General features: G+C 44.7%; 1 protein-coding gene across 1 annotated transcript; it reads right to left on the bottom strand.

Moving 5' to 3' along the window:
• Positions 1-1806: 1806 nt before the first annotated feature.
• Positions 1807-27872, bottom strand: ZBTB46 (zinc finger and BTB domain containing 46). The gene is made up of 4 exons (XM_080354447.1): positions 26921-27872; positions 15497-15775; positions 5479-5654; positions 1807-2590 (listed from the first exon to the last, which is right to left on the bottom strand). Exons 1-4 carry the CDS (start codon positions 27855-27857, stop codon positions 2204-2206), a joined length of 1779 nt encoding a protein of 592 aa, XP_080210573.1. The 5' UTR covers positions 27858-27872; the 3' UTR covers positions 1807-2203.

The following is a 27872-nucleotide window of genomic DNA, read 5'->3' as shown; positions in this document are numbered from 1 at the left end:
TGTATTTGTCTACAGGTAACAGGTGAGGCTGCAAGTTCAGGACCTCAGACACCCCCTGCCCCCTTCCGTATTTACAGGATAAATGACAATAAATAGCAGGAAAAGTGGGGGTAACGAAACAGCGACCTCGCTCCGGGACCCCCCCATCCGCTACGAGTGCTGGAAAAAAGAATATACAAAGGTCCAATCATAAAATACCCAAGTTTATGTCTTTTTAAATACAGTAGGAGGGCTTTACAAGAAGCTAAAATGCAAAATCAGATTTATATTCTTTTTTACAGTTTATTCAAAGTGTTTCTACATGACCTTCCTGCTCTGCTCTTTAAGTACTTAAAGAAGAGGGTTCTCTGTTCTCACTGGCTGGAAGCGCCAAGTCCCACCTCACTTTCCCATCCCAGCGGACGGTGCCCACGTGGCCTCGTGGAGCCAAAGCGAAGATTTTAGGGCAAAAACCCCATGTTTCTGACACCCGGGACGACGCACCCAGAGCCGGCAGCGAACGCCTGCAACGAACCCAACGCCACAAACCCAGGATGCGCCTTCAATCGGGGAATTACAAAAGACCCGGCGAAAGAACTGGGGCTGCCACCGCACTCTGCTGAACCCTGGCACCCAGTGGCTTAAATCCTCATAGATTATTTGCTTTTCTGGGGTTTATTGTACAATATATTTTCTTATTTCCTTTGCTGGGTGGAGCGATGCTTTTTGTTACGGATCAGCACCCCGGCAAGGATGAAAAATAGCACCTTTAGTCATCTGGCTTTCTGGTAACGGGGTGTCTTTTGTGGCAGGTTTCAAGGCACCATCACCACAGACAGACACGGTATAAAATTGCTCCATGGCAAAGGGAAGAGTGAGGTCTTCACTGTTTATTTTTTTTATTATTTAAAAAAGCACCAGAAGCAAAGAGGTGAAGGGTAAAAGAAGCTGCTTCTCAGGAATAAGACGCGTCCAACGCGCTTTGTTGCTCTTGGTGTTTCGGGGGAGCTGGATGAAGGCAACAGTGGCCGATACGGAGAAGAATCCAACTACCCAGAGCAGCCCCCCGGTCTCTCAGGAGACACTGGAGAGAAACCTGATTCTTACTTAAAAAAAGGTCTATTTGAAAACTTACATGGAACCAGTGCAGCTGAAGCTGAAGATTTCTGTCATGAATTAAGCAGGTGTTACGCCTACCAGTCATAAAGGATGATTTTTAGCTTGGCAAGGAGAACAAGGTACCAGGGGACACCTTGGTGCCACCAACACCGGCGACATTCCCCGCAGGGGGATCTCCTCACCTCAGCTTCTCGCGTTGCCCAGTTCATCCCGCAATGCTAAATGCCTTGTTTTTGCTACGGTTTGCATATATTTAAGAAAAAGGCAGCTGAGCAAAGGGAGAAAAGTGAAGATATTTGTGGAGAGTGACAGGCAGAGAACGACCCGTGTCCTTTATAGCTAAGGTGCTGCTGGAAGCACCGACGCGCGTTTCGGCGACCGCGGAGAACCAAGGCTGGAAGACGGGACGTGGGTAAGACGCCAGTAGTTCCAAGAGAGGTCATGAGCGTTCTTTTTTTGATGGCGATTCCTTTTGGAAGCTAAGAATCTAAGAAAAGAACTCGTAAGGCTGTAATCTGACTTGCCTTTTGATCTATTTGGCTCCATAAAAAATAATAAAAACTCTCTTTAAATAGCTTTTGCAAAAGGTCTGTATGGTCAGGGGAAGCCCTCCAACACACCCATCGATTTGCTTTCACAACGATAGCTTGGAATTCTACTGCTGCTGGGATTTTAGCACACAGACAAGGTGTTAAAAGAACAAACCAAACCAAAACCAAACACCACCAAAACCACCTGCTTCAGACACAAAAATCTCCCCGGTCTTCGGTTCAGGGTGGGAAGGGAATGAGGGCTCACGTGTCACCCAACCCTCGCACCTGTGAAAGCTCCAGCACGGTGGGTGCAGCCCGGCCGGAGCGGCGGCCGCGCTCAGGGACGCTCGGGAGGGGACAAGGGAGGGTGAAGTCAGTCGTGCCAACGCTGCTGAGACGAGATCCGAGTGGAACAGAGAAGGACTTGTTCAGAAAACACAAGAGTTATTTCGCACACATGGACGACAACAAGGCTACTTAGCTTTTCCAACATACTCCTTCCTCCCCCGCCCTCCCTCCCCCTACAAACAACAGAGCGAAACAAAAAAAAAAACCCAAACCAAAACAAATCCCTAAGAAATCCAGGTAAAATCCTTGTCGTTCTCCCCAGAGTTGTCCTGCTCCTGCGGGGAGTCGACGTCTTTGTCATCATCCAAAATCACGTCATCCTGCGACATTCCCACGTCGTCCTTCCACTTGATGTCATCGTCGTCTCCCATCTCCTCGTCTCCTTCCACCTTGATGTCGTCCGGGTCTTCCATGTAGGGCCCCTCGCCGGGGTAGCACTCGTCCGGAGAGCCGTCCCCGCCGTTGTGCTCCAGGTGGCCGGCGATGCCGCGGCCGGAGCAATCGGCGCAGACGCCGTGGCGCCGCGAGCCATGCTTGATCCCCACGCTGGCCGCCGACATGAACACGCGGTTGCACACTTTGCAGACGTACTTTTTGTCTTTGCTGTGGACCTGGAAAAGGAGAATGACCAGAGAAGTTAACAGCGGGTGGGAGGATGGGGAGCTGCAGGGAAGGACGTGCTGCCCCGTCCTTCCGCAAAGGCGAAGCTGCCGCAGCCCACGAGCGCAGCCCGAGATCATTGCGGGCTTATATTGCTGAATTTAAACCCACCGAGATTAATTCAACCCTGTAACAGTGTCATTCAATGGAAAATCTTTTTGAGACTGCCTAGTGATGAGCTACGAATTTCAAGAGGAACTTCTATCACTTCATTGTTTTCCTCTCTTTTGTTTTTCTGGGGTGCAATAGTTGCATTACAGCATCATCTTAAAGAGGAAACAAGCCCCACATCCCCAAAGCACCAGTTCTCTGCAGACCAGAACAGAAGAACCCACAATCGCACTGGTGTTAATGACGTTAATTCAGGGTTCTCCCTCCTCATCCCACTGCTGCCAAGAGCCAAAGACCAGGACCATCACTAACACATCCTGTACCTCCGAAAAATGCAGCCAAATGTACTTCTAACCTGATTTCTGACTAGTTTGGTGGCTGAAGAATGGTCTGTCACAAATGTTTCTGTTCCATAAATCATGCTGCATTCTGTGTCTGGGAGTAACAGGCAGACGGAGCTCTCGTGCTTACAGAATAAGTGGGAAAATGCTCAGCAGGGAACCAGAAATCACGTTAAGATTCAAACTTCACCAAACAATGAGCAAAATTACACACTCTGAGAAGCACAAAAACAGCCAATTGAAGGAGAAATCCGTTGCTGGCTACTTGTGCCACGTGTGGAAGGCAAGGAGCTTGTTCTAAACATTCACCTGCTCCTCTCTCAAGGGAAATGTCAACCAACATGGCAAGAAATGAATCCCAGCGTGAGCGGCCTCATCAGGTACTTTCATTTATATTAATATAGAATATTTTAAAAAGATTAAATATATATATATATTCTTTTTATTTATATGTAGAATAATCTGGTTGGAAGGGACCTCCAACAAGCATCTACTCCAACTGCCTCACTGCTTCGGGGCTGACGTGCAGCTCGCCCTGGCCAGCGCCCTGTCACCAGCAGGGGATGCTTTGGGAAACGGTGTAGAAGCAGATCCAGCTCTGTTCAGCAGTTTGGGGTTGTCCTGAACGAGCTGTTTTGCACAGAACAGCGTTGCCCCTGCCCCAGCCTTTCCTGAACTCATTTACTCTTTTCATGCTCACAATGACCTGCAGGAAAGGTTTTGCTGGTTAAACGTGCCTTTTAATCTAAATGGGCTGCCTGGCATGGCTGGTTCCCAGCATGGCATCATCTGCGCCTGTAGCCGGGTTCTCTGTTCCCAACATCCACCCGAGGGGCTGGAGGTCTCTGGGACGAGGACAAACTGACCCATCCGAGCCCCTGGGACCGCAGGACAGTGGCTCAGGCCGCGCTCAAAGTGCTGCCAGCTCCTCTGATGTGCTGTGGCTCTGAGCTCGTCCCCGTGATGGATCTTCAGCTGCATCCAGCAAAGTCATTGTGTTTTTTCCTCTTAAACCACATCTCAGCTTTTATAAAAGCAGCTGGACGGGGCTGGTCAGAGTCATCTAACGGGATCTACAGGTATCACTCATTTTAACTGTGAGAAGAATGATTTCCAGGCATCAAAAGCTGAGTATGGTTACAGAAGGTGGGCAAAGCTGCAGGGTAAGGGCAGAAAGAGCCATATGAAAAAAGAAACTATAAAACAGGTACTAAAACGATGCATAACTGAACTATCTGTTAAAAACCTGATCATCTGCCTCCCTCTTTCCCAATACCGACATGTTACTCAGCGTTTTCAAAGTGAATCATGTTACTGGATGGAGCTGAGCAGAAATGCATCTTATTTCCCTTATCACCCAATCAGTAAAGTATTAAACAGACATGGCAGTTGGCCCCCAATATCTGAAAAAACAAAACCAAAAAACAAATCCTTTTTGTAGCTTCGTTTTAAAAGAAACGTCAGATAAATAATGAGACTGGGATTTTTCTGGGGTCTTACAACAGTACCAAAAAAAAGCCCCAAATCCTCGTACTTTTTTCTTTAGCGCATCCATTTCAAGCTGCCTCTGAGTCATTCACGGCTCTTTGGAAATGAAAACAAATCAGCGTTGGCAGGGCTGCCCCTTTTTTCAGGAATTTATACTAAAAATGTGTAATCCAGCTGCTGTTTTCTAAACTAGCTTAATTCCTGGCATAAAATAAGCCACACAGGGATTCAGACAGACATAAACCCTCTCCTGTGTGTGTGCACAAATAGATTATTTCATATCCTCCAGTATGATATTCTTTACATTCAAAATTTAATAGATAATATGATATACACAGATAACAGAAATATGGTAAAAGTTACTTAAATGACCTGAACAAATCAATTCTTAGTCACTCAAAGTGTCAACACTCTGTGATTTTTCTTTTAGTATCCCACTGCATTAGAGCCTCACAGCTGCCAGCCCCACTGCTTGGAAATAGTCGAGTTTTCTTTACAAGCTTAATTTGAGGGGTAACGGGAGTCGCTGTCGTGCATTACTGAAATGATTACGCAGCAACTATTTGCTCTCCCTCAATATCACCTCCACACCAAGATCTGAGGAACCACTTCGGGGTGACAAATTAATTCTGCCATGAAAAGAAAAATCCGAGTTTGGCTCAGAATGTTGTTTCTCAAGACGCTGTGAAAAGCCAGTGGCCCCAGGCAGCATCCTCGGGCTTGAGCATCCGTCCTCAACAAGCTGTAAGCGTATTTTTGATAACTAAGCATCCCCAGACCAGAGGAGCTTTGTGCTGAATTCTTGCTGAGCAACTTATCCTAAAACTTTCTGCACAGAGTCATTCAAGCTAATAAAAATAAACTCCTTTTCCATGGCGCAGCACAGGCCGTTCCCTTACCAAGGTGTGTCGCTTCATGTGCTCCCGGCGAGTGAACTTCTTCCCGCAGATCTCGCAGGGGTACGGCCGCTCTCCCGTGTGCGACCGCATGTGTCTCTTGAGGATGCACTGGTGCATGGCCGAGAAACTGCAGTACGGGCACTTGAACTTCTTCCTGATGACCGTGAACTCGTTAACTGCAAGAGAGCAGGGAAAACACGCGGGTTACTTTTGGAACGCCTCAAAACGGTTCGTCATCTTGTTTACTATTTCGCTGCTGAGTTCACCGAGAGACAACACTCTCACCTCTTAACCACCTGCAATATTTTTGTTAAATCCTTATACTATATTATTGCACTTCAATTCTCAAAGTGAGTAACTTCAAGTAACTTCATCGGAGAAGCTTTTGAACAAGCCAGTACACAAACACTTCATGAGTCTGTAACACACTTCCTAATGCTTGTTAAAGAGCAAACAAAGAGGTTAGTTCTGCTATGGTTCTGGTTTACTACTATGAAATATGTTAAATATCCATACCTAAAATTCTAACACAATTTCTCGAGGCAGAAGTAGCCAGCCATGAACAGCGAACCACAAACACGACACCCTGACAGTGCCATGTGCTTTGGTTTTATTCATGGGGCGATTGCAAGAACATCATCGCACGTGCCAGGAGTATCTCAGTGAAGGCGCACACTGACGACTGGCCAGAGGAACAGGACGGTCACAACAAACACACTTGACATTATTCAGCTATAAACCTATTATTCGCTATAAACCTATTACTACAGAGTCCAGACAAGGTCAGCAAGATACAAGCTGATGAAGGGGAGTCAAGAGGGGCTGTGTCACCCTCCTGCTCCAGCCCACGGCCACGTTCAGCACCAAAAACCACAAACACACTCCCTGTGCAGGTCCCAAGGAGCGGGACAATCTGCTCAGCAAGCTGGGTTTAACCACCCGGCTCTGGAAGAAAACTGACACGGGACCCTGACAGCAACCAGACCCCACGATTAGAGACGACAATGCCACAAAATCCCTTATTTCCGACATCGCCAGATTGTACCTGATCCCGTCACTTCCTGAAGGACCAGATGGCTCATTCACTGCCCGATGGACGAAAGGCGACTCGGAACCCAAGCACAACCCACACCGCCGCTGCCACACACAAACAGCCATGCATACATCCCAACACATACATTTATTTCCTACAACATATTCACAATGCTTTTTGATTTCATGGTCCCCCATACTCCCACATTCAGCTTAAATTGCTTGGGAATCACATTTGCAGCTCCTAGTACACCTATATTTAAAAATAGTCACAGGACATTTTTTGCAGCTACAGTTTTATTGAAAACTATTTTTTCACCAAACTCAGTTCTTGTATCTACAAAAGTGAACACCTGAAAAATAACAACATTGTTAGGAAAATAACTGTATTGCAGAGTTAACATTATCACAGGACTGTCAGATACACGCACCCGCAAGCACATGTATTTAATGAGCAACATACCAACGTTGGTATAGGTATAATCTTTTGTCTAAATGACAATCTTTTATAGAGCTTATGTATAGCAGCCTTAAGGTCCTAAGAAATAATCTTTAACAAGATCATCAAGACCATTACCACAAGTGATTTTGCTGAAGTTACTTTTGCTGGCATCTTAATCCTCCAGTTCTGACAAATCCCACCGTGCTGCTCCCGAATTTCCCGACAAGACCCACATCGGCCCCAGCTTTCTCCTTCCCCACTAGCAGAGGAAATTATGAGGCGATTAAACTGGCATCTGACAGGTGTGCTACACCGGTTATATATGAATATATCCTCAACTCTGACTACACCCTGCTCAACAAACAGCAGGAGCTGAGCCACGCAGGGAAACTACGGCTTCTCCAATGCGTCTTGTTTTCTCTCCCTGAGATGCAACAATATTAAAAGGAAGAACTTTCCCAAAGAACGGTGAAGATGGTTTGTAGAAGTCGCTTTGGTCTCCTCAGCCGTCTCTCTTGCACGTTCGGAACACAACTCCACAACACTGAGCTCAAGCTGCTGCCGAGCGGTGCTGCACACAGTGCCCCTAGAAAGCACTACACTGAATTACACTGCTCTCCTGTAACAGTTACTACAATCTGCTTTTGCATGTAAACATATAGCAAGAGCATGGAAATATTTAATATCTTAAATAAATGAATTTCATTTAATAAAGTAGGACTTATAGTAAGACTTCTACCCTCCAGTAACAGTTACTACTGATTTTGTACGTGCACCCGAGGTTGCAGTTAGATCTGCTATGTAGCTCCTCCTCTCCACAGTCTCAACAACACACGTTCAGTCTGGCTAACTTAATTACATTATAGAAAACAAACAGGGCAGAAAAACGTATAGAATTCCTGGAAACCACAGCCACACTCCAGTATACTTTTTAAAATGTCCTGAAGTACTCCAACTTATCAATAAAATATACAAGCCTTGTGACAACTTTCAAGCCCGAATAATATACCCTGTTGCACACATGAACTAGCAGCATGTTTTTCTCCTTTAAATGCCATAGAAAACCAGACTTTACAAGGCTAAGCAACCCAGTCCCTTCACAGCTCCTAATCTCAAGCTGAAAAACCCTGAAATGCCTGAATTGTGTGATGCACAGGGCACTAGACCAGAATTCACAAGACTGAATTCTATTATTAATTCTATGGCTAACAGGCTCCAGGAGCTGAGGTATGTTATTTTCCCAGGGAATATGAAGAAAACATCATCATTTCTTTTATAAAGCACTTTGAGATCTACTGATAAAAACCCGTTTAAGGCAGTATGAGCACACAGTATGATCACAGCAATAACACAGCCAAAGTGCCCATCAGATGGACTGACAAAAGTCACCTTTGCACAAAAATCACACGGTGGCTGCAGTTCACACCGTGTCCGAACCAGCACATCACCAGCCTGACCAGCTTTGGGGAGTTACTCTATTACATCACACCCACAGTACGTTTATTTGCAGCATGAGAACAATGGAATAATTTGCTTTTCCTGGTTTCAAAGAAGCGCCTTGTACACCGGCGTGTCCTCGGGATCGTGGTTTTGTCCTGTGCCATCCCAAAGCTCAACCCCCCCAGGTAACACACCTTCCTGTGGTTAGCCAGGTTTCTCTGTGTACCAAAGCCCTTCCCACAGAACAGACACACAAAAGCACGCTCGTTTGAGTGCACAGACGTAAGATGCTGCTTTAAGTCTGTCTTGTCTCGGAACAGCTTGGCACAGTTAGGACGCCGCATCTTTTTACAGTTGAAGTGGACGGCCTTCTCGTGCCGGTCCATGTTGGCCTTGAGGGTGAAGCTGGCGGCGCACTGCGAGCACTGGAAGCGGGCAAGGGGTCCGGGAGCGGCGCCGAGGGCAGAGCCGAAGGGGAGCAGCGTGGGGAGCGTGCGTGTGTGGACGTGCTCCCCCAAATCCCGCCTGCAGAACCCACACGGCGCTCCTGAGCCCAGGAACAGGCTGGCAGCAGCGAGTCCCACATCTTTGTACCTTGGAAAGCTCGTATCTAAAACAGAAACACACACACGCGTGTACAAATCAGCGTCTTCTAATATAAAATAAGGATAGTTAAAAAAATATACTTTTCTCTCTGCTTACCTGAATCAGAGTTATCAAACGGCCAAAGTGCTAAAAATCCATCATAAGTGGCCTGTAAATGAAAAGCACCCGTAAGTTAAGGTGTTTAGAGGGACACATCTCGCAGTTAGTGCCAATTCCCACCGCTGCCCCAGCCCTCAGAGGGATGCTCAGCACCGACCCCACAGCCCCGTCTGCCTTTACAAACCCTCACTTGGAAGAAGCCACGATAAGGTAACCAGGCTGTATTTTGCAAGACTTGGTGTTTAAAGACAGTAATGAACATGTGCAGCTAGGGCCTGGGTGACTACTCAGTTTTCAGTCTCACTAAGCATCAGTAGCTCCCGCTCGGGAAACGCTGGATAGAAAATCTCCAGCAGACACAACAGAAATGGAAAATCTTCCCCTAGCTCTACACAGCTACATTTTCTTTCCACATAAAAAACCCCACAGAAAACAAACACCTTCTGCATGGTTCCATGTACGCAATGCTCTCTGGCATTACGGGTCTAAACGATAGTTCTATTTTCTGTTTTCCTAAAGCACCCGCAATGTGCCAGCACGGGGCAGATGGCGACTCTGCATGGGGCAGCAGCTCCGCCCTGACCAGCTCGCTCTGCTCCAACGTGACTGCAAAGGAAAAATCTGCATTTTCACCTATTTGTTTAATGGGACTAAAGTCTCCTTGAAAAATATTAAGAATAAGAAATGCTACAAGAAGTTAAGGTTTTTATGGCAAACTCCTGTGATCCAGAAATCCGGCCTCCTTCTGTCTGAATTTAGACAGTTACGAGAAACCCAAATGCAAAACAGAAGAGGGCAATGGATAACTGGGCTCTCGGTTCTCTTTACGTCATTACTGTATTCTTGTACACAATGTTTTGCCAACAAAGGGATTTACAATAAAAAGGGCGTGTATATTTAAACAAAACAAAACAGGGTTTTTTCAACACAAGTTTCGTTGAGGTAAGGCAGGAAGGATAAAATTAGGACAGCACCAGCCTTGACCTCAAACTTCTAGTTTTAAAATAACCTATACTTAAGAAAAAAAAAAGGAAGCTAACGGATCAAAGTATAAGGTATTAAGAGTCTTTTGAAGCACTCCTAACTGGGGATGATTTGATTAAACAGGTAGCTTTGCATTTAAATCTCTGCACTCCCCCCGTCTTACCTGTGCCAGGGGAGGCCCCTCTCCTCCTGTCCCGGGTTCTGGTGACACGTCACCAGCCGGGTGGCTGGCGGGGGGGCTCCAGGTGCCAGGGGGTGCTGACGGCAGCGGGGGGGCCGGGGCGTCCACTCTGCCAGCGCAGTCGCCCCTGGAAGGAGCGGAGTTGGTGCCAGGCCCTGGGGAACACAGGAAAGGAATCTCACGCGGTGCCCGCGCCCCGGGCGGTGCCGCGGCTCCTCGGCTGGCCCCGGAGGGATGCGGCAGGACGTGGATGCCAGGCTTGCTGCTTTTATTTATTTTAAACCAGCCTCCCCACCCAAAAAGCCTCGTTGGTGCGTGGTGTGTGTAGCGGGTTCTATCGCACGGCACCGTCACTACGGAGCCCACCAGGAGAAAGATGCACAAATAACCCCAACAATCGCGTTTTGCAAAGACACCTCTTGGAGAAGCACCACCTCAAGCACATACATTTCAATCTTTAGGTAACACACAAACTTTATTCTACTACTAATTTTCTTGAAAATTTATGTCAAAGCTTCAGATCTCGAGATGTGTGACCGTGGTGTCTTATTCAATATAGTGCTGCCAGTCCTTGATCTCAAAGTGCTTTACAAAAGATGGGAAAAGCATTCCTTTCATTGTACAGCCAGCAAGCGTGGAAGCTCAAATATTTGTACAAAACTATTAAATTATACCTGACAGTTGGTACATTCTAAAAATCTACCGTAGTTTAAAAAAACAACATCATCACACCCTCTGGCCTATGCTGTGCAACAGCCACACGGTAAATGATACTCCAGATACTGCGCTGATGATCAATGGCAAATCTACATACAAATACAGACCGTGAAATCAAGCTCAGCGTACATTACGAATTGTTAAACGAACTTTAACAAGCATCTTGACTGAATATTGGAACGACATATTGAGCATGTCATTACTCTTTAAAAACAAGCAGGCAAAATCAGAAGCAAATATGGTATAAAAGTAAACAAATTCATATTGAAAGCACTCTATGCCCAAAAGGCTTTTTTATTTCTAACACAAACGAGTCTGAAACCTTTATGCACATTAAAACACACTCTTCAATGCAGCCACAAATAACAAGTCAAAGTTTATCCCCCGTCCGAACACAATGCACCATGATCTGGATGATGAGAAAGCATTCGAGGGAACCCACACAAGGGTTACGAGACGTGACCAATCCCAACCCCAACATTTATCAGCTATCCAAGGAAACTCTGCTCTTGTGCCACAAGCTGGATGTTTGATTTACCTTCCTCTGCTTTGATCCCAGACCAAAATCTTTCCCAACTTGGTTAAATTCTATTATTCAAGTGTGATAACAATATGTCAGGTTTTCATCCTGGTGGTGCTCATCTGTTGCCGTTATCATTTAACAACATGATAACAAAACAATAAAATCCTGTAAATTCAAGAAAGGAAAGAAATGGGGAAAAAGTGAATTCTGCCCTACCATTCACATGTTCTCTTTTTTTCCTGAACATCCCAAACCGATTTAAACTGCCCGGTTTACACTGACACTACACACTGGGACCCAGACAACTTCGAGGCATCGAACAATCGGTATTTTACACCAGTAAAGAGAAGCCAGCAGGGTCTGGCTTGATTAATTCTTTATTAGCACCTTTGCAGAATTACACAGGTTCCCACGAAACTATGCACTTGGTAAAGGAAAAGTGAAGGCTTGTGAATGAGCAATGAAACAGAGTAAGGAGACAAAATAAACTCCGTCACCCAACGTGAGCCACAAAGGTACAACACGAAGTACACAGATAGTTTTAAAAACAATAATTAATATTTATTTGGTTTCAACAACTGCAAGTAACACAAGAAAAACCCACATAAAGGACCCAGAGTTTGTACACAAGGACGCAAACAGCACCTGGATTTACGGTTTGTCCCATTCTGACTGGTACTGCTAGAAACCTTCTGCCCTCCTAAAACTGTATTGAAATGAATTTTAATGAAGAGTATTTTAATTCTTAAATCAGAAATCAAAAGCGCTTTCCTTCAGTCAGCTTTGTGTACAGAAGATGATGCACTGGTTTAGCAGTATTATATGGATATAGTATTCTCTGACAGAGAAACTACTGTGGAAAACAGAAGGTAAAGGTTATAATACCTCATTTAAAACTGAACCCATTCTCCCCTAAATCTTGGTTTACCATGTACAAAAATTCCACGCCAAACTGAACAGCTTTAACTCCCTCTTGGCGAGGTTGAGCACTGTGTAAAATGTGTTCTTCAAGCATCCAGCGCGAGTATAAATTATTGGCTCCACTGAACCACCAACTAAAAATAACGTATTAGCGGGTTTGCCCCAAAGAAAAGGGCTCTGTGTACCATGTAATCACTTGGCCAGAACCTTCAGAGGAATTGCTTCTATAAACAGTTCCAGTTGCAACAGGGTAAACAGGAAAAGCCAAACTTAGACTTATAAAAAAGTATGCAATGTACTGTTTGAAATGTGGAAGAGTAGCCCCAAAATCTGAAAATTTAATGATTTTTTTATTTAAAGAGAAAACAAGGATGTAAACTAACCAACTCATTCTCTAATGAACATTAAAATTCTCGTTCTCCTGATTACACTTGGCAAAACCAGCTAAGGACATTCAACTAAAGCCTTTGAGACTTTTGTAGATGTGGTGTAACCGTACAGAACATCGGTACCAAAGTTCAGCATCACCAGTGAAATAGAACACACGTTATTAACCCAGTGAGCTCAGTCCAACAGCATCGCTGAGCTGGAAATCAGCAAAGAACAACCCGCTTTTACAGACAAACCATGAAAACATGTGGAGATAAGGAAAACTGACCCTCTTATATTTATTGTCTTATCTGAAAAACGACCCCAAGACCCAATTACGCAGGTTCAATAACTAATGGGACCCAAGACGACCTCAGTGTTACCCATGAATAACTGACACGTATTTTTTTCTGCAAAACCTGCATGTTTTGTAGGCTTCTAACAAGCATGTGAACGTCACTCTTGATCACACACCATGAATGTCCTAAATCCTCAGAGCCCTTGAGCTGCAGGTTATCTGGCGACTGTGTTGCCCAAATGGCAAGATATTTACATTTTCCCTTCTGATTTTAATTTAGTTTGAAGCAGCTGACTTTAAAAACGCTGCACTTACATCCCAGTGATAGAGCACCCACCACACACATCCCTGGCTTTGCTTTCCACCGGTGGAATGTGAAGTCATTTCACAATTCATACGATCATTACAATATCCAGTGAATTAGGAAAAAAGAACGTGGGGTAAAACGCAAAACTTGGGGTGTCCTCTCTTAACTTTTACAACAGTACAAACTACATGGAAGAAAAATAAGAACTTGTAATGTGTGCAGTAACCCTGAGAGTAACATCCCCTTCACAAATGGCTCATCAGAATTGTAAACATTTATAATATACTGTTGGGATCTGTCAACCTCCATTAAGTCTTTTCCTCCAGAAAAGAAAAATAAACGTGAACGCGGCTCCTTGAGTCAGTTACTGTGGTGCTTTGGAAGAGAGAACCAACACGAGCCAGTGAGAGCCGTTAACAGTAGAGACAAACTGCACACTTCTGAAACTCAACAGAGATTGATCACTTAAAATTATTGAAATCAGTGTTTCCTTTACAATTCGGACAGATTAAAACTGTGCCGCTTTTGGTTTTTTAAACAAAAATCTCGCTCGCTGTGCTGCTGCCTGCTCCCCCCACCTTTTTTTTTAATATAACCCAGGACTTAAAATGACTCAACATCCTCAAATTGTGTTTGAAGAGAAATGTGAAAAACACCTACAAAGCTCGCACCAGCATAGACTGTGCTTTATGTCTCCAGAATCTCCTTACCACTTGCTTTGCTGTTGTTTCATATGCTGAAAATCCTCCTTAAACTTGATGTCCTACTGTATTCAGTAATCACGGCTTAAAAGCAAGCGAGTCTTCTATCAGAACATCTTTTTCAAGTGATTAAAATAAATTACTACCTGTGAATCTGAGTAAGATGAAATAAAAGTATGTCCCTTAACTCCTGATTCTGTAAAAGTCCCCTTCGCAGGCCACATCCCGTCCCGTCCCAGGAGCCGCAGGGTGGGCCAGCAGTCGCCTTCTCCTCTGACACAATTTGTTTCCATAAGCATGAGATAACCAAAGCTCAGCTGAATTAAATGCAAGTGACAGTGAGAGGACTGGAAATCGGGGACCTCAAATCCAGGCTGGAAGGACCTCCTGAGTCATCACACTCCTTGATGATCTATCACTGACCCCCCATTTACATCTATCAAGCTTTATCTTAAAACCAGTTGGTCCTCTGCCTATACCACGCCTGTTCCCAAACTCCACTTCTCAGCTGGTTAGGCAATCTCTAATTTCTAGCCCAATTTTATGACTGCCTTATATGCATTTGTCTTTACGTCAAGTGGTCCTTCAGCATTTAACCAAAATCTAAAATCCTCCACCCAAGAGAAGGATGATGGATGGAGAGCAGCCCTGTCATTGCTCCAGTTTGCCGTGACAGACGGTGACACCGCTGATGTCCTGTCACAAGGTGCATAAATCCCCCCGGCAGTCGCAGCTGGATCCCAGCCCCTGCATGTCCCTTTCTTTGTGCACTGAGAATCAAACTGTTTTACAACTGCAATGAACAAAATACAAAAGTACGCTGAAAAATAAGCTACCCACACATAATGGTACGTATCAGCCACCTCCAACAGATCACCAGGAGGAAAACACTCATTTCCATGAGCGAGTATAGCAAACCAATCAATAGCTGCTCATTACTTAGCGAGAGGTCTGAAAGTAAACAGCGAGGAGTCAAGATCACGCGATCTACAAAATCACAAGCGTTTCTGCAGACACAGGAGCAACAGTCAAACCTCCTTTCAACACTCGGCAATTATGAATTCAAAACCTTTGCAGCTCCTTCTTCTGCCATAAGGACTCAAATACTTTGTGTGTTATTTGTAAGTACCATTTTGCAAACAAGTAAAAGAGAAATCTGAGGAGAAGTGCTACACTCACTGAATACTTCTTTCCACGGCTTCAGCAGTTAATGAAGAAGTTGGATCGATACCAGACAGAGGTTTCTGTGTTTTATGGGGAGCAGGATTAAGCAGGACTTAAAACTGGGTATAAACACATTGGTGACAAGAAACAAGCAAGTGACCTGTATTTTCTTCTCACTAAAGATTTCACTTAAAGTACCAGTAAACAAAAAATATATAAAAAACACAAACTTACGGGAGAGAGAGTGCGTGCCTTTGGGTAAGTACTCAAACAGCAGAGAACTATCCTCTCCCAGCATGTCGGCTTTCAGCGACAGCAAACTGTTCTTACTCATGAGCGCGGCGCGCAGGTTGGCGACGGCGGCCGCCTGCAGCGCGTCCTCCTTGTCGGGGGTGTGGGGCTGGGGGCCGTAGCCGTCCCCTCCTGCCGGCCCGTCCTCCGCAACGCCGAAGGGCTCTGGCTGTTCCGCTCTGCCATCCGCGCCGCCGGGCTCCGTCACCGCCACGTCAGCACCTGCACGAGCAGAGATGCTGTTAGAGATGCGAACGGACCCATCCCCGCGATGCGGCGCACGGACCGCGCGTGTCTGGCTAATACGGTGTGTGGTTTAACCCGAGAGGACAATACAACCACATAGCCGCTCACTCACCTCCTGCCCCCCGCCCCAATAGGGGAGAGAATCGAAAGGGATAAACTTGGATTGAGATAAACACAGTTTAATAAAATAACAAAATACTAATACGCTACTAGTAAATATATATATAAAATAGAAATAAAAGATACTCAAGGCAATTCCTCGCCAACTCTGTCCACACTTGAGCAGCCAGTCCCAGGAAACCACACCCCGGTCCCAAATAGGGATAAAAAGGAAAACGGCAGGAAGGCTCAGAGGCCTTTGCAAAGCGGCAAATAGCCAAACTAATCGTCCTGAACCAAAACCTCACCAGCTCCGCGTGAGAGAAGAAGTATCACCAAGAGCAAGAACGCCCCAGAGAGACAGAGCAGGAGATCCGGGAAGGTCCCGACTCTCCTTAAATGTGAAGCATGGCACTAATGGGCTGGAACAGTCCTATTGCTCAGTTTGGGTGTCAGTCAAGCTCTGTCCATCCATCCATCCCCCTTCCTCGCTGCCACACACCTGTGGGCAGAGCTCGGAGTGCCCTCGGCTCTCAAACTAAGTCCAAATAATGACTGTGCTAGCTATGAAAAGGTTTCTAACTGCATGAAGAAAATTAACTCATCTTCAGTCAAACCAGCACACACGGGTCTGAATAACTGAGAACTTGCCACTGCCTATTGTGGCCTTATTGTCACTTTTCACAGGAGTGTCATTTCTTGCCCCCTTTTTCCAGAAGTCTGCGGATGGACGTGGCCGTTCGGAGGCTCAGCAGAGAGCAAACCCACCCAGCTGGGGCTGTTCCACAGCCCGTGCCCCCCGCACCCTGCGCTTCTGCCCCCGACCCATCCGGACCTCAGCGCCCCATGGAGAGACAGACGCGTGCAGCCTCCCCCACAACCAACAACCGGATCAAACTTCATTTATTTAAAGATTTCAGGATAGTCTACTAGTACTGACATTACTTTCAAACATTTAAGTGCTGGTTTTTTCATCATTTTAGTCTGGTAGTCTGAATTCTTCCATTTCTTCCCTATAATGAAGGCTTTGAAAAATCCAGCAATAAACAGCCTATAACAGCAGACTGATAATTAGTATAAATTCCTTGGGGTCATTTGTTTGAATAGTAGAGAGAAATCACTGACTCCCAGTGTATATCACAGGATATGTTTTATACAGAAGTGATACAGTTGATAAAACAAACAAACACAAGCCACCACAGCCACCTTACAACAGAAACAGCAGAAAAACGTAACAGACTATTAACAAAAACATCAGTCAACCCAAAATGAAAAAGCTGTAATAAGGTTAATTCATCCCTGTCAAAACACCGTTTACTTTTATGGTTTTGAGAGGTGTAGTTAAAGAGTCTCTCTGTTTGAACTTCGACTCTCTTAGAGTCTTCAGTAATTTGTGTAATTTTACATAAAGGAAAGTGACTCTTACACTTCTCTCTGCTCATCATCTACAAAGAGACCTGTTACTCCGTTTCTAAGGTGCTTTAAACTAATGGCAATTACCGAGTCCAGAAAAGAGCTGATGTGCCCAAACCCCAACTGGGGACCCGGCAAACAGGGCTAAAGCTTCTCCACAAACAGCCACCTTCGCAGCGTTCGTACTATCGAGATGTAGAAGGGAAAAAATCAAAGAAAAGACATTGATAGTGAGCGATCAGATGGAAAAAGAGGCTGTTTTGCAGTTCCTGAACACTTTATTGCCTCCTGGTTCAAACTACGTTTAAAAATAGTTAATGCAAGAGGCAAGTGATGCTAACGAGGGCCCTGGTGCAGCGCTTACCTCTGTAAGCTGGCAAATGGCTCAAGGAAGAGCATTAATTTATCTCATTTCACAGGTGGTAAGTGGTGGAGAAAGATGCGGTGACTCCTCTGACGTGTCCGGCCGGCGGAGCTGGGGTCACATCTCCCAGCCCAGAGCACATAATGGTCCTTACCAGGTTCAGACCCACTTTACTAAGCGGGACTGTACCGCCGGCACCTCTTGCCGCTAACTTTTCCCGCTTCCTTTAAAAAACAAAAAGCCTCAAAGCAAACAATGAAGAAAAAAACATGATTAGCAGAGTAACTCCTACAGCCCGAGGTGCAGGGAACACCCAGGGCTGGGGCTGCAAACAGCAGCAGCAACCACAGGAACTATCAGAGCTGCTCTCCTTGAAAATCAAACCTTTTCCCCTCCTCTGCCTATGTTTTACTTATATAATCTCATATTATCAGGAGAATTCAACTGCTTTGAATTTTTACATCTCTTCCTTCTGTCACTATTAACATTTTTCTAGATGGTAACGAAGCTTGCTTTAAAAACAAACATTTCAGCGTAATTACAAGAGTTTACAAAACAGCAGCTGTTTCAAAAGGCGGCAAAGAAAGTACAAATTCTGGCCCATTAAACCAGTGACATAACAGACGGCTTTATCAAACCAAAACCATGATAACGCTGCTCCCCTGCCCCTCAGCGCCGGCACGGCACATCACGGCAAATCACAGCAAATCAAACACCTTGTGCCAGAAAGACTATTTGTCCACAAAACGGTGTTGCCAAATAGCCGGGCAGGCAGTAAATCACCTTCTGTTTTCCTTTTTCAGAGCCAATTACAGATGCTGATTGACAGTTGCCAGAATTCGCCGCTGCCTGCTGCACATCACCGCTAATTGCCAAAACACACGCAGATTAATTGTAACCGCAACAAGACATTAAACGTTCCTCAAAAGCCAAGATTAGAGACAGACAGTGAAATACAGCCTTTAGAGCTTCCAGTATTTATAGCTGATGTAACCTAATCAAATACACATTAAGGCAAAATAAATATCCACTTAGTCACAGAAGTACCAAAATACTCTCACTACAGCAAAACCCAAAACCGGACGAAGTTCCTCTTCAGGGCGCCTCCAAAACCACTTCTCTCTTTTCTCTGGAAAACAGCTTCTTTTAACATGATCCAGCCAAAGAATTATATGAATCAAAAGCATCCGTCACTGCCCAGTAATCTAAACTGTTTACTACAGCGCTTCAACAGTGTGTAAACCAGGCTTAGGAAACGAGCTGCTGTTTGCAGCGACTCCGTCCACCTCTCCACGGCTCATTTTTCACATCGGCCCCGGAACAGCGAGTTAAACATGGGATTAATGCTGCCCCACAACACTGAGCTCATTAGGCTCTTTAGCAAATAATTATTTTGCAGTTATTCTTTTACACCAGCCTACTTTCCGAAACACAGAAGCTTTAGAAAAGCTTTATTAGTTTGTTGACTTGGATTAATAATTCTTTTTTATTATTATTTTTTATTTTCAAATGAAACAAAGGGCCTATTTTTCACAGTTTTGGCCAACGGTATCTCCATGTGTCTCCGAAACGGTTCTGGTGTGTGGGGTTATTCTGTCCCAAACATTTGCCTTTGCTGACTTCATGTTGTTTCTGGCACCATGACCTTCCAGCAGATCATTCCTCGCCCTCCTGTGTCACTTTTAGTGTGGTGGCAAATGTCATTGTTTTTGCTTACAACAGGACAGGCAGAAAAAGCAGAGATCTCAACAGCAGCACCTTCTCCCACCCCCAAAATCCTCATTCCTGCCCCCTCCCCTGCTGATCCCCCAGTTGCACCAGGACTACACAGAGTTGTGAGCTGAACTTGAGACAGGAACTACTATTATGTTAAAAATAAATCTGGTTTATTAAAATACAAGTTATTTTTAAAGCCCCATCAGTTCCCCGATCCGGTTCACTACTCGGTTGCACAGATGTTTCACCGGAACAACTGCAGGAGAGCGTGGGGGTGCAATTCGGCACCAAGGGAAAGTGGGAGCCACCTCAAAGTTTTTCCTTTCAAGGACACCACCAAATTATGACCCAAAATGAACCCTGCTGGAAAAAACTTGGTGAAGACAAAGACTCAATTCTACCTATTTGTGTCAAGTCTCTATACGGATCTGCACGACAACACATTTCATCTAACGTTTCAGGGATGATGTTTCTTGTATAACTTTAGGAAGATTTGGCTTGATCTTATGTGCAAAAGGCATAATTAATTTTTAAACTCACAGGGGGGAAAAAGCACTTTGATTTTGTAGTGTTTTTTTCTTGGGAATAAAGAAAAAAGGAGCATCGGGCTGGTGGAAAAATGACAATCTTTGACCAGCTACTAAAAATACCCGTGAAGTTTGCGTTTCCTTGCCCACAGAAAGCCTTCACAAGCAATTCGCACCTTTACTATTTGTTAAGCAAAAGCCAGTGCTCTCACATACCATAATATTTACACAGAGAGTCCATGCCATGAGCTGTATTGGTTTTGATTAACACTATTTTACAAACATAGTAGTATACACGTGGATATAATAAATGTGCGTAGCATGCAGAATAAGCTCTGATTTCATAACTCAGGAAACTATCAGGCAAACATAGATATCGAACCACAACATAGATGATAATGAAAAGCTGCCTGTATGTCAAAGACTGCAAGATATTTTAAATGAATCCTTATGGAACCAAGAATGTGTGTCTTTCAGGCTGCACTTTCCCCCTCCTCTGTTCCAGGTCCCAGTCCCACCAGAATGTGCTTTTCAAGCCTCCAGCCACAGGACGTTCATCACAGATCTATTACTGACACAATTGTTCTCCTAGATACTTCTAGAACAGCATTTCTAAAATAAACCAAGCTTGTTCTCCTCCACTATGATCTGGTTTTACATTAATATTTCTGCAGTGGTGTTCTAAAAGCATAAATATCTCTCCACCTTTGTTTCCTCCAAAACGGTAATCGATGTACAAATATGAACGGGAAAATTCCCTCTGTTGCTGCATGTATCTGGGAAAAAAAGAGATCAATTTTGATTCTTTCCCTGTAATATTTGTTTTTCTACCACCGAATCAAATTCTGCAGATATTTTTCCATGGTGTGTCAGCAAAAGGAGCTCCTGGCCCCAAAACCCGGCTGCTTGTTCCTGGCCTCATCTGTTCTTGGGGTGACAGAGTAAACCTGGCCAAGGTGATCCACGCAAACAACAAAACACCAAAGCCAAAGAAGGGGGAAACAGTACACTGGATGAGTTAGCTATTTTTGAAACTATTGTAAATTAGAATAATAAAGCGGTCCTTGCAGGAGCAAGAATGACTGGGCAGTGTAGAAATACCATAAGTCACTGTTTTCCCCCCAAATATACAGAGTAACTCCAAACAGACTATCACTTTAAAAATATTAAGGTTGCCTGTAAGCTTAACCTCTTTTCCTAAGTCTGTCAGCTCTGGCAGTAAAAAGACTGAGGTTGTTCTCTGCTGCACATCTGCACGTGAAGAGACACGAACACGAAGGGACAGAAATAAACCACTCCAGCATCACATTAAATAAGAACACTGGTACTTGTGACAGGACAGGATGCCGAGTGACAACCTTTGAAAATCCCCAAGAACAATATTCAGCTTTCGAAATTAGTGTCTGTAAGAAACGTAGGAAAAAAAAAATATGTATCTGAGCACAATACAGCAAAGTTAGGGTTTGGGTTTGATTCCTAGACACTGGGTCTGAAGAATGAATTCCTCCTGTGTTTTCATGAAAAGGGACACTTCAAATTGGAAAGTGAAAGTCCTGAATGGCGATGATTGCAAAGTAGAATTTTTTTTAATGTTAAAGTTGTAAAACCTTCTCAATTTTTCACTTGTCATTTCGGTACAGAAACAAAAAGGGGGAAAACAATTGAAAACGGGAGGTGTGTGTAAAGGTGAGTGTGGTGTAACCTGGGCACAGGGAGCAGATAAAATAGTGAGCAGGGCACTGAGGAGGGGAAATGCCTCTGATTTCTGGGGTTAAAGCAGATTAACAGAGTCAGGGCTGGTACCACAGGGAGGAGGAAGAGGAGGCGGTGGCTTCGGGAACATGGAATGTGGGGTGGGGAGGAAACAGCCCGAGCGGAGCTAAAGCTGGGTCAGGGTGGGTCCGTTTCACAGCCCGGGGGGAGCCAGGGACTGTGTCTGGGGCTGAAGCAATGATTTGAGTCTCCACACTTGAAAACAGCCCAACCTAACCTTTAACAGCAGGAACTCCAAAGAGCTATTCCTGCAAAAGCTGCACCCTAATATTTTCGTCAGCCTGTAACTGTGGTGATACGGAGAACCTGAATTATTTACCGAGTGCTCTTCCCTGAGCCTCTCTGAAGCCTTGTGAAATACAAGCTCCCAACACAACCCAACTCGGCTCTGCGCTCACCAGCAGCTCCAGGGTCACAATTTGCTCCCCAAAAACCGAGGCAGAGGAGGGGGCAGGAAAAGGCTGACGGCGCCGTCTGCCTCCAGATGTCACCTGAAGCTGGTCGCAGGCACTGAAATCCAATGGTATCATTGGAAAGTTATGAGCTTGAACAGCTCCTCGCCACAAGGGAGGAAACTTGGGCACAATTAAAGGTTTTGATGGGGAAATATTAAAGGAACTTGGAAGTCTGCAAAGCCAGGAGGACCTGGTGAAGTCCCATCCGCCCCTCCCATGCAGGTCTGGGCTCTTGCGAGGCTCTTCTTGCAGAATTTCACCACACACAACCAAAGTGAAGCAAAACGTTCCCAAACTGTAGTGTCTTTAAAAACGACTGTTCTGTTTTGAAAAGGATCAGCTTCACTTCACAGTGAACTGGCACACAAAAATCCCCTCGCAGCTTTAGGGTGCAAACACTCTGAAGACGTGTGGGAGTATTTCCTTAGAAATAAATTCCTGAGTCATAACTACTGTGGTGTTTGAACTAACACATTAATAAAACCATCAATAAATTCTCCAAAAGATACCCCACCAAGTGACAGAGCTTTCCATTATACAAAGAGGCAAAACCAGCAACATTTACCAGCTGAACAGCTTTTCTAGTAAAGAGAACTGTCTTCTTTGGTGAGAACGTTTAAATACCACCCAATCCTGCAGTCCAGGCACTCAGGATGTGTAATCTGTAAATCTTTATCCAGCAATGTTAAAGAAACAGCACCCTAAGGAAAAAGAAGATGCTCATGACAAGACTACTTCTGAATTTTGTAAGCATCTGGGATATTAAGACTAACAAACAGCAACATAGTTCTTTGGAAAACCTATGAAGTACAAGCAAAAAGGTTAAAATAAAAGGCAGACCTGTTATTTTGGCAGATCTGTGGAGGAAATTCTTCTTGGCTCAGTTATGAAGAAAGTCATTATTTACAAAAGCCCATCCTTCAGTTTACGTTGGAGAATCGCTGTTCCAAGTTAATTTGCTCGGTGAGGAAAACATATATATGAATGTTTCATACAAGGAATGACAGACCGACATCCTCAACAACCCAAACAGGATGAGAAAGAAAAAACCTGATGTGTTTTATGCTAAACAGAGAAGCCAAATTAATAAACTGAAACTAGCATGGGAAGACGGTCCCCACCAAGCTGTGCGCTTGACGGCTTCTCCCTGCAGAAACAAGAGCTTAATACGTCCTCAGTTACCATCTCCACCTAGTCTGGATTCTATTGCAAGTCTTATTTGATCATTCTTTCCTGGAGGAAGAAGATCCACTCTTCATGGCACACACTGAGAATCTCAGCTGTTTCCATGAGGTTCCATTACCAAGATTACTCCAGACACTCCTTTTTTATTTTAATCTGTAGTGTGATCAAATCCAAAGACTCTCAGCAGCACCCACCAGCATCTGGAAAACAGCTGATTTGGAAAGAATCTTCTCCTTTCAATTAAAAATAACAATAATAATAATAAAAAATTAAATAAAATTCCATGCCTTCTTGAAGTGCTATTGATTCATATTTAAGTACAGCCTACTTATGTATCCAGAACACTTCGGTACACTCTGCCCATAGTGATAAGAACGTTTCTCACTGAAAGAAGCACCACTACCAAGCGTGAATGAACTGTTAGTTGTTTCCAAAGCAAAGTTTCAGTGCCTGCAATGAGTTTCTTTGCAATATAACCTACATTGAGTAATCCTGTGTAACACAGGATAAGGGGAGTATTTTTAATCTGTGAACTGTACTGCCTCAAATAATCACCAAATTGAAACAGTGATGCAAGGGTTACTTGCAAGATCCACCTTGCAAAATGCTGAAACGCAACACTGCGTGCAGGCAGGACAAAACAAAGATCTGCCACAATTATGAAGGAAGACGTGAAATTTTCAGATGGACTCTCCCAAATCAGCTTTTGTGTTGCCAAAGGTCTGTGTCAGTCCGCCAGTACAAGGGCACTTCCAAATGGTACCCAAGTTATCCCACAAGGAGGGCTCTCAGAATTAACAAGCAGTATCTTCAAATTGCCAAATGGGCCAGAAAAGTGAATGAGCCTCAAAGAACAAAGAGTTCTAGGAAACTTTTCTCCTCTTAGCTACTTATGAGAGAACATTCAACATCCATTTCCTAAGCAAGCGAGTACCTTTTTATCTTGGCTACGAACAATACGAGACAGGGACACTTCTAAATAAATAAGGCAGAAAAAGAGCCCTAGCCTATGAAGTCTGTCTTAAAGAATGAAGCCTGACACCACTAAATCAAAGAAAACTGCAAGCTGAAATTTGAACACATCCCAAATACTCATTGCACAGTGCAGACAACTGCCAGTATCCCTTTTCACGCAAGAAAAATCAATTTTTCTACGTGCATAGGAACTAAGTGTGCAGCACCCCTAGACTAGTTCTGAACTGCAGCAGGAGAGGGAAGAACCTGGGGTACCAAAAACCAACCTGAGCAGAACCCTGGAGCTTGGGGACCCAGGAGACACAGCAGTTCACAAGGGGACTGCTCCCACCTGCTGGAGATGGGAAATACAAATGCAAGACCCAGAGACCCTACACTGCCTGTGGGGACCAGGACAGCAAAGGTTTTGGGTAGCGGGGCTCTTTCACTTCACACTGAAAGAGAAGAAACCTCACCAAGCGCCCAAGCCCGATTTCACCCCAAGCACACACAGGCTGGCTGCTGGCAAGATGTCTAAGTGTGACCTGAAACTGCGCAGGCACAGATCTCAAATCCTTTGAGACCAGAGCAAAATAATCCCCCCAAAGACAAGAAAATTTGACCTCAAATACATGCAGAACTCCTCCTGTCCAGGGGAAGTGCACAGAGACACTCCGGGCTGTGAAGTCCATACGTACCCATCCCATGAGCTCAGCCTCATGGTGCAGAGAAATGTCCCTTTCCAGGTGGGCAGAAAGGAGAATTTAATCTCTGCTCACCTCACACATGAGAAACCATAAGCAGCTCAGCAGGCAAACATCCCCTTGCTCAGCACAGACACTTTCAGCAGCCCCTGTGCCTCTTCGGTTCTGATATTCCTGCCATTTTGGGCAATGAAAAATGTTGATATTCAGTTCTTCCTTTTGCTTTACCAGCACTAGTGGAATATTGAAACTGCTCCCCCAGCCACCGCCATTCACCTTCCCCGTTCCCATCATCAGAAACATCCCTTTGATGGGAAACCGCATTTAAGTCGAGATTTGGAACAAATAATTCAATAGTGCCTGAGTCAACAGCCCAAAGCATCTTCCTCTCATCTGCCAACAGCTGTAAGAAAAAGGCCACTTCTTAATTCCTTAACAATTAGGAAGAAGTGATCAAAACTTCAATCAGCTTCCAGTAACACAACCTCCTATATTTTGCACTGCTTTCAATAAAGACATTCAGTTTATAAGCAGTTCGTTAACGTGATCAGGGCTGCAGGTCTGTTCTGCAGTCCCTCCAATATGGCTGGTTTGATTCATCCACTGTCCAAACCCCACACACCTCCCACACAGCGCAGGTGAGAATTGTTTTTATGGGATGTCGTGAGAGTAAAGAATATTTGTGTGTGAATAGTGTAACAGGCAATTCATGCTGAATCTTCCAAACAAGCCTGAAATATATGCATTATAAAACCAGGATTCACCATAAATCACTGTTATCTTAAGTTATCTCACATTTTCCTTCTTACTGACATTGTTTAGATTTTATCATCAGCCAATTAGAATAATTACATGCAAGCTTCCTGCAGCAGATAACTGTAAGACATAATAAATCTAAAGACATTTGTAGAGAGTTACCCGTTCAATGAAAACCACATTTAAACTTCAGTATACAAGCAACTTAAACAGCCTTTTTCAGCCCATAAAGACTCCTCAGACTTGCAGTGCTATTTATATTGCTCTTTTCATTTGAATTTGGCAACACAAGGGTATATAATCTCACAAACCATTCTCTTGGCAGACTTGGGCTCTGGTATGCTCTGAAACAGTCTAACAGCACAGACTCAGTTCTTCCAGTCAGCTCGAGGGAGTTTAATACCACACTCCTTTAAATCCTTAGGAAAAAACCACCCAAACTCCTGTATCAATGGCATTCCTCAATCTATTAATTGCCAGTGATTCATTAATCAAACAGGACAGTTTTCTTGAGACAGAAAAATAACTACTGAAGATTCAAAAGAAGTCAATAAAACATTTTGCTCCCTGGCTGTACACTTTAAAAGCAGCCACTCATCTCAGACTACAAGTGGTTACACATCAAAATACATTCTAAGCCTTAGTACATAAAACCCATATTGTTCTTAAGAATACCAAAGATTTATCTTGCCATTACCAGCAACAAGCACTGGTGGATTTCTTACACATGAGAAAGGGACACCTGAATATCGGGAAGTACTACAGGTAGCATTATTAAGATTAAATTACACCTGTGTGTGGTGTAATTACATCACCAGTACACTGAGCAGGAAAAATTCTTCAACCTTGACACCAGTTTGCACACCTGCTAAAAAATAGTCCAACCTTTTCTCTCATTAATTCCAACAATTAGAACGGTGTTTTGGGAGTGATTTAGGCTATTGTTATGTTCAAAGCCAAAACAAAACTATCGATTTCTTTCCCAGGGAACCAGCCTGCGCTGCTGTGACGCTGAGGACCAGCGCTTGGCTCTTTCGAATCGTCTGCAACACAAGTTTCTACATTTTTCAGTTTTCGGCAAGCTAATTTATTTCAGTGACTGACAACATCATACTCTAAACAGTCTAATTAACATTTTTAATTTCAACCACAAAAATATTGGAAGAACGACTTACTCGGGTCTCGACTGCTGTACGGCCATCCTGAGGCAGGTAGGAAAGACGGCATTGGAGAACTCGCCCGGCTGTCGTCCTCCACTTGCTGCGTGATGTGCCGCACAGTTTCTTTGTTTTTGCGGTTCTTCCTGCGCCCGGAGGGCTGCCAGCCGTCCCCGACTCCCTGTTCCGAGAACGCACTCTGTATTGCACTATCCTTTGCAGAATGCAGTTCGCCCCCTCCATAATGAGACGGTGAGACCTGTTCCTCTTTGATCCGTAAAGACCCATAGCCCATGTCACTAGACCAAAGAGACTGGGACGACACATCTTCGTGGCTGTCTGGTTTTGGTTCTTGATCCTCTTTTCCGTAACTGCTGCCTCCCTCGTGGCAGCTGGCGATGGCTGAATCCCCAGAAGAGTTTGCTGGGCTCGTCCGCCGAGCTAACCAGGGAGAAATGCTCCTGCCGGCCACCACGGCCGAAATCAGAGCATCCGTGCTGCTGCTGGAAGGGGCTCCGAGTTCGTAATCGACGAGGTCGTCCGAGGCGTCCGACTTTATGCTGATGTCGAGAGCCGCTTTGATGAAGTTGTGACAGGCCTGTACGATATCCGTCATCTGCAGGTAGCTGGCGGCTGACATCACCTCGATGACGTTCCTGCTGGTCAGCGCCAGGTGTGCAGAATACATGAAGTCAATGATTGCTTTGAAGCCTTGGGCGGTGACAATGTCCAGGTGGGTGACCGTGGCCTGGTCGGAGGTTTTCTGTACCTGGCAGTACAGCGTTTTGAAGTAGCGGCTGCTCCCGAGCAGAACGTTTTTGTGAGCTTTAAATATTTTCCCCTCCACGATAATGCAGACGTCGCAGAGGATGCCGTGTTGTCTCTGCTCGTTAAGCTCACGCAGCAGATGACGATAGTGGGAAGCAATCTCCATATCTTCCTTTCGGTTATTCATCTGGAAATCTTTGTG

Source organism: Nesoenas mayeri, assembly GCF_963082525.1.
Source record: "Nesoenas mayeri genome assembly, chromosome: 16".
Classification (NCBI taxonomy): Eukaryota; Metazoa; Chordata; class Aves; order Columbiformes; family Columbidae; genus Nesoenas; species Nesoenas mayeri.
This window is presented reverse-complemented; position numbering and strand designations above follow the sequence as displayed.

Bases quoted from the DNA above. Each gene is read 5' to 3' on its own strand.
- ZBTB46 (XM_080354447.1), bottom strand. From the start codon at position 27,857: ATGAATAACCGAAAGGAAGATATGGAGATTGCTTCCCACTATCGTCAT. The intron at 5,655-15,496 runs GTAAGTTTGTGT...GCTCTCTTGCAG, and splicing joins AGGCACGCACTCTCTCTCCC to TTAACGAGTTCACGGTCATC. The intron at 2,591-5,478 runs GTAAGGGAACGG...CTCCTTTTCCAG, and splicing joins ACATGAAGCGACACACCTTG to GTCCACAGCAAAGACAAAAA.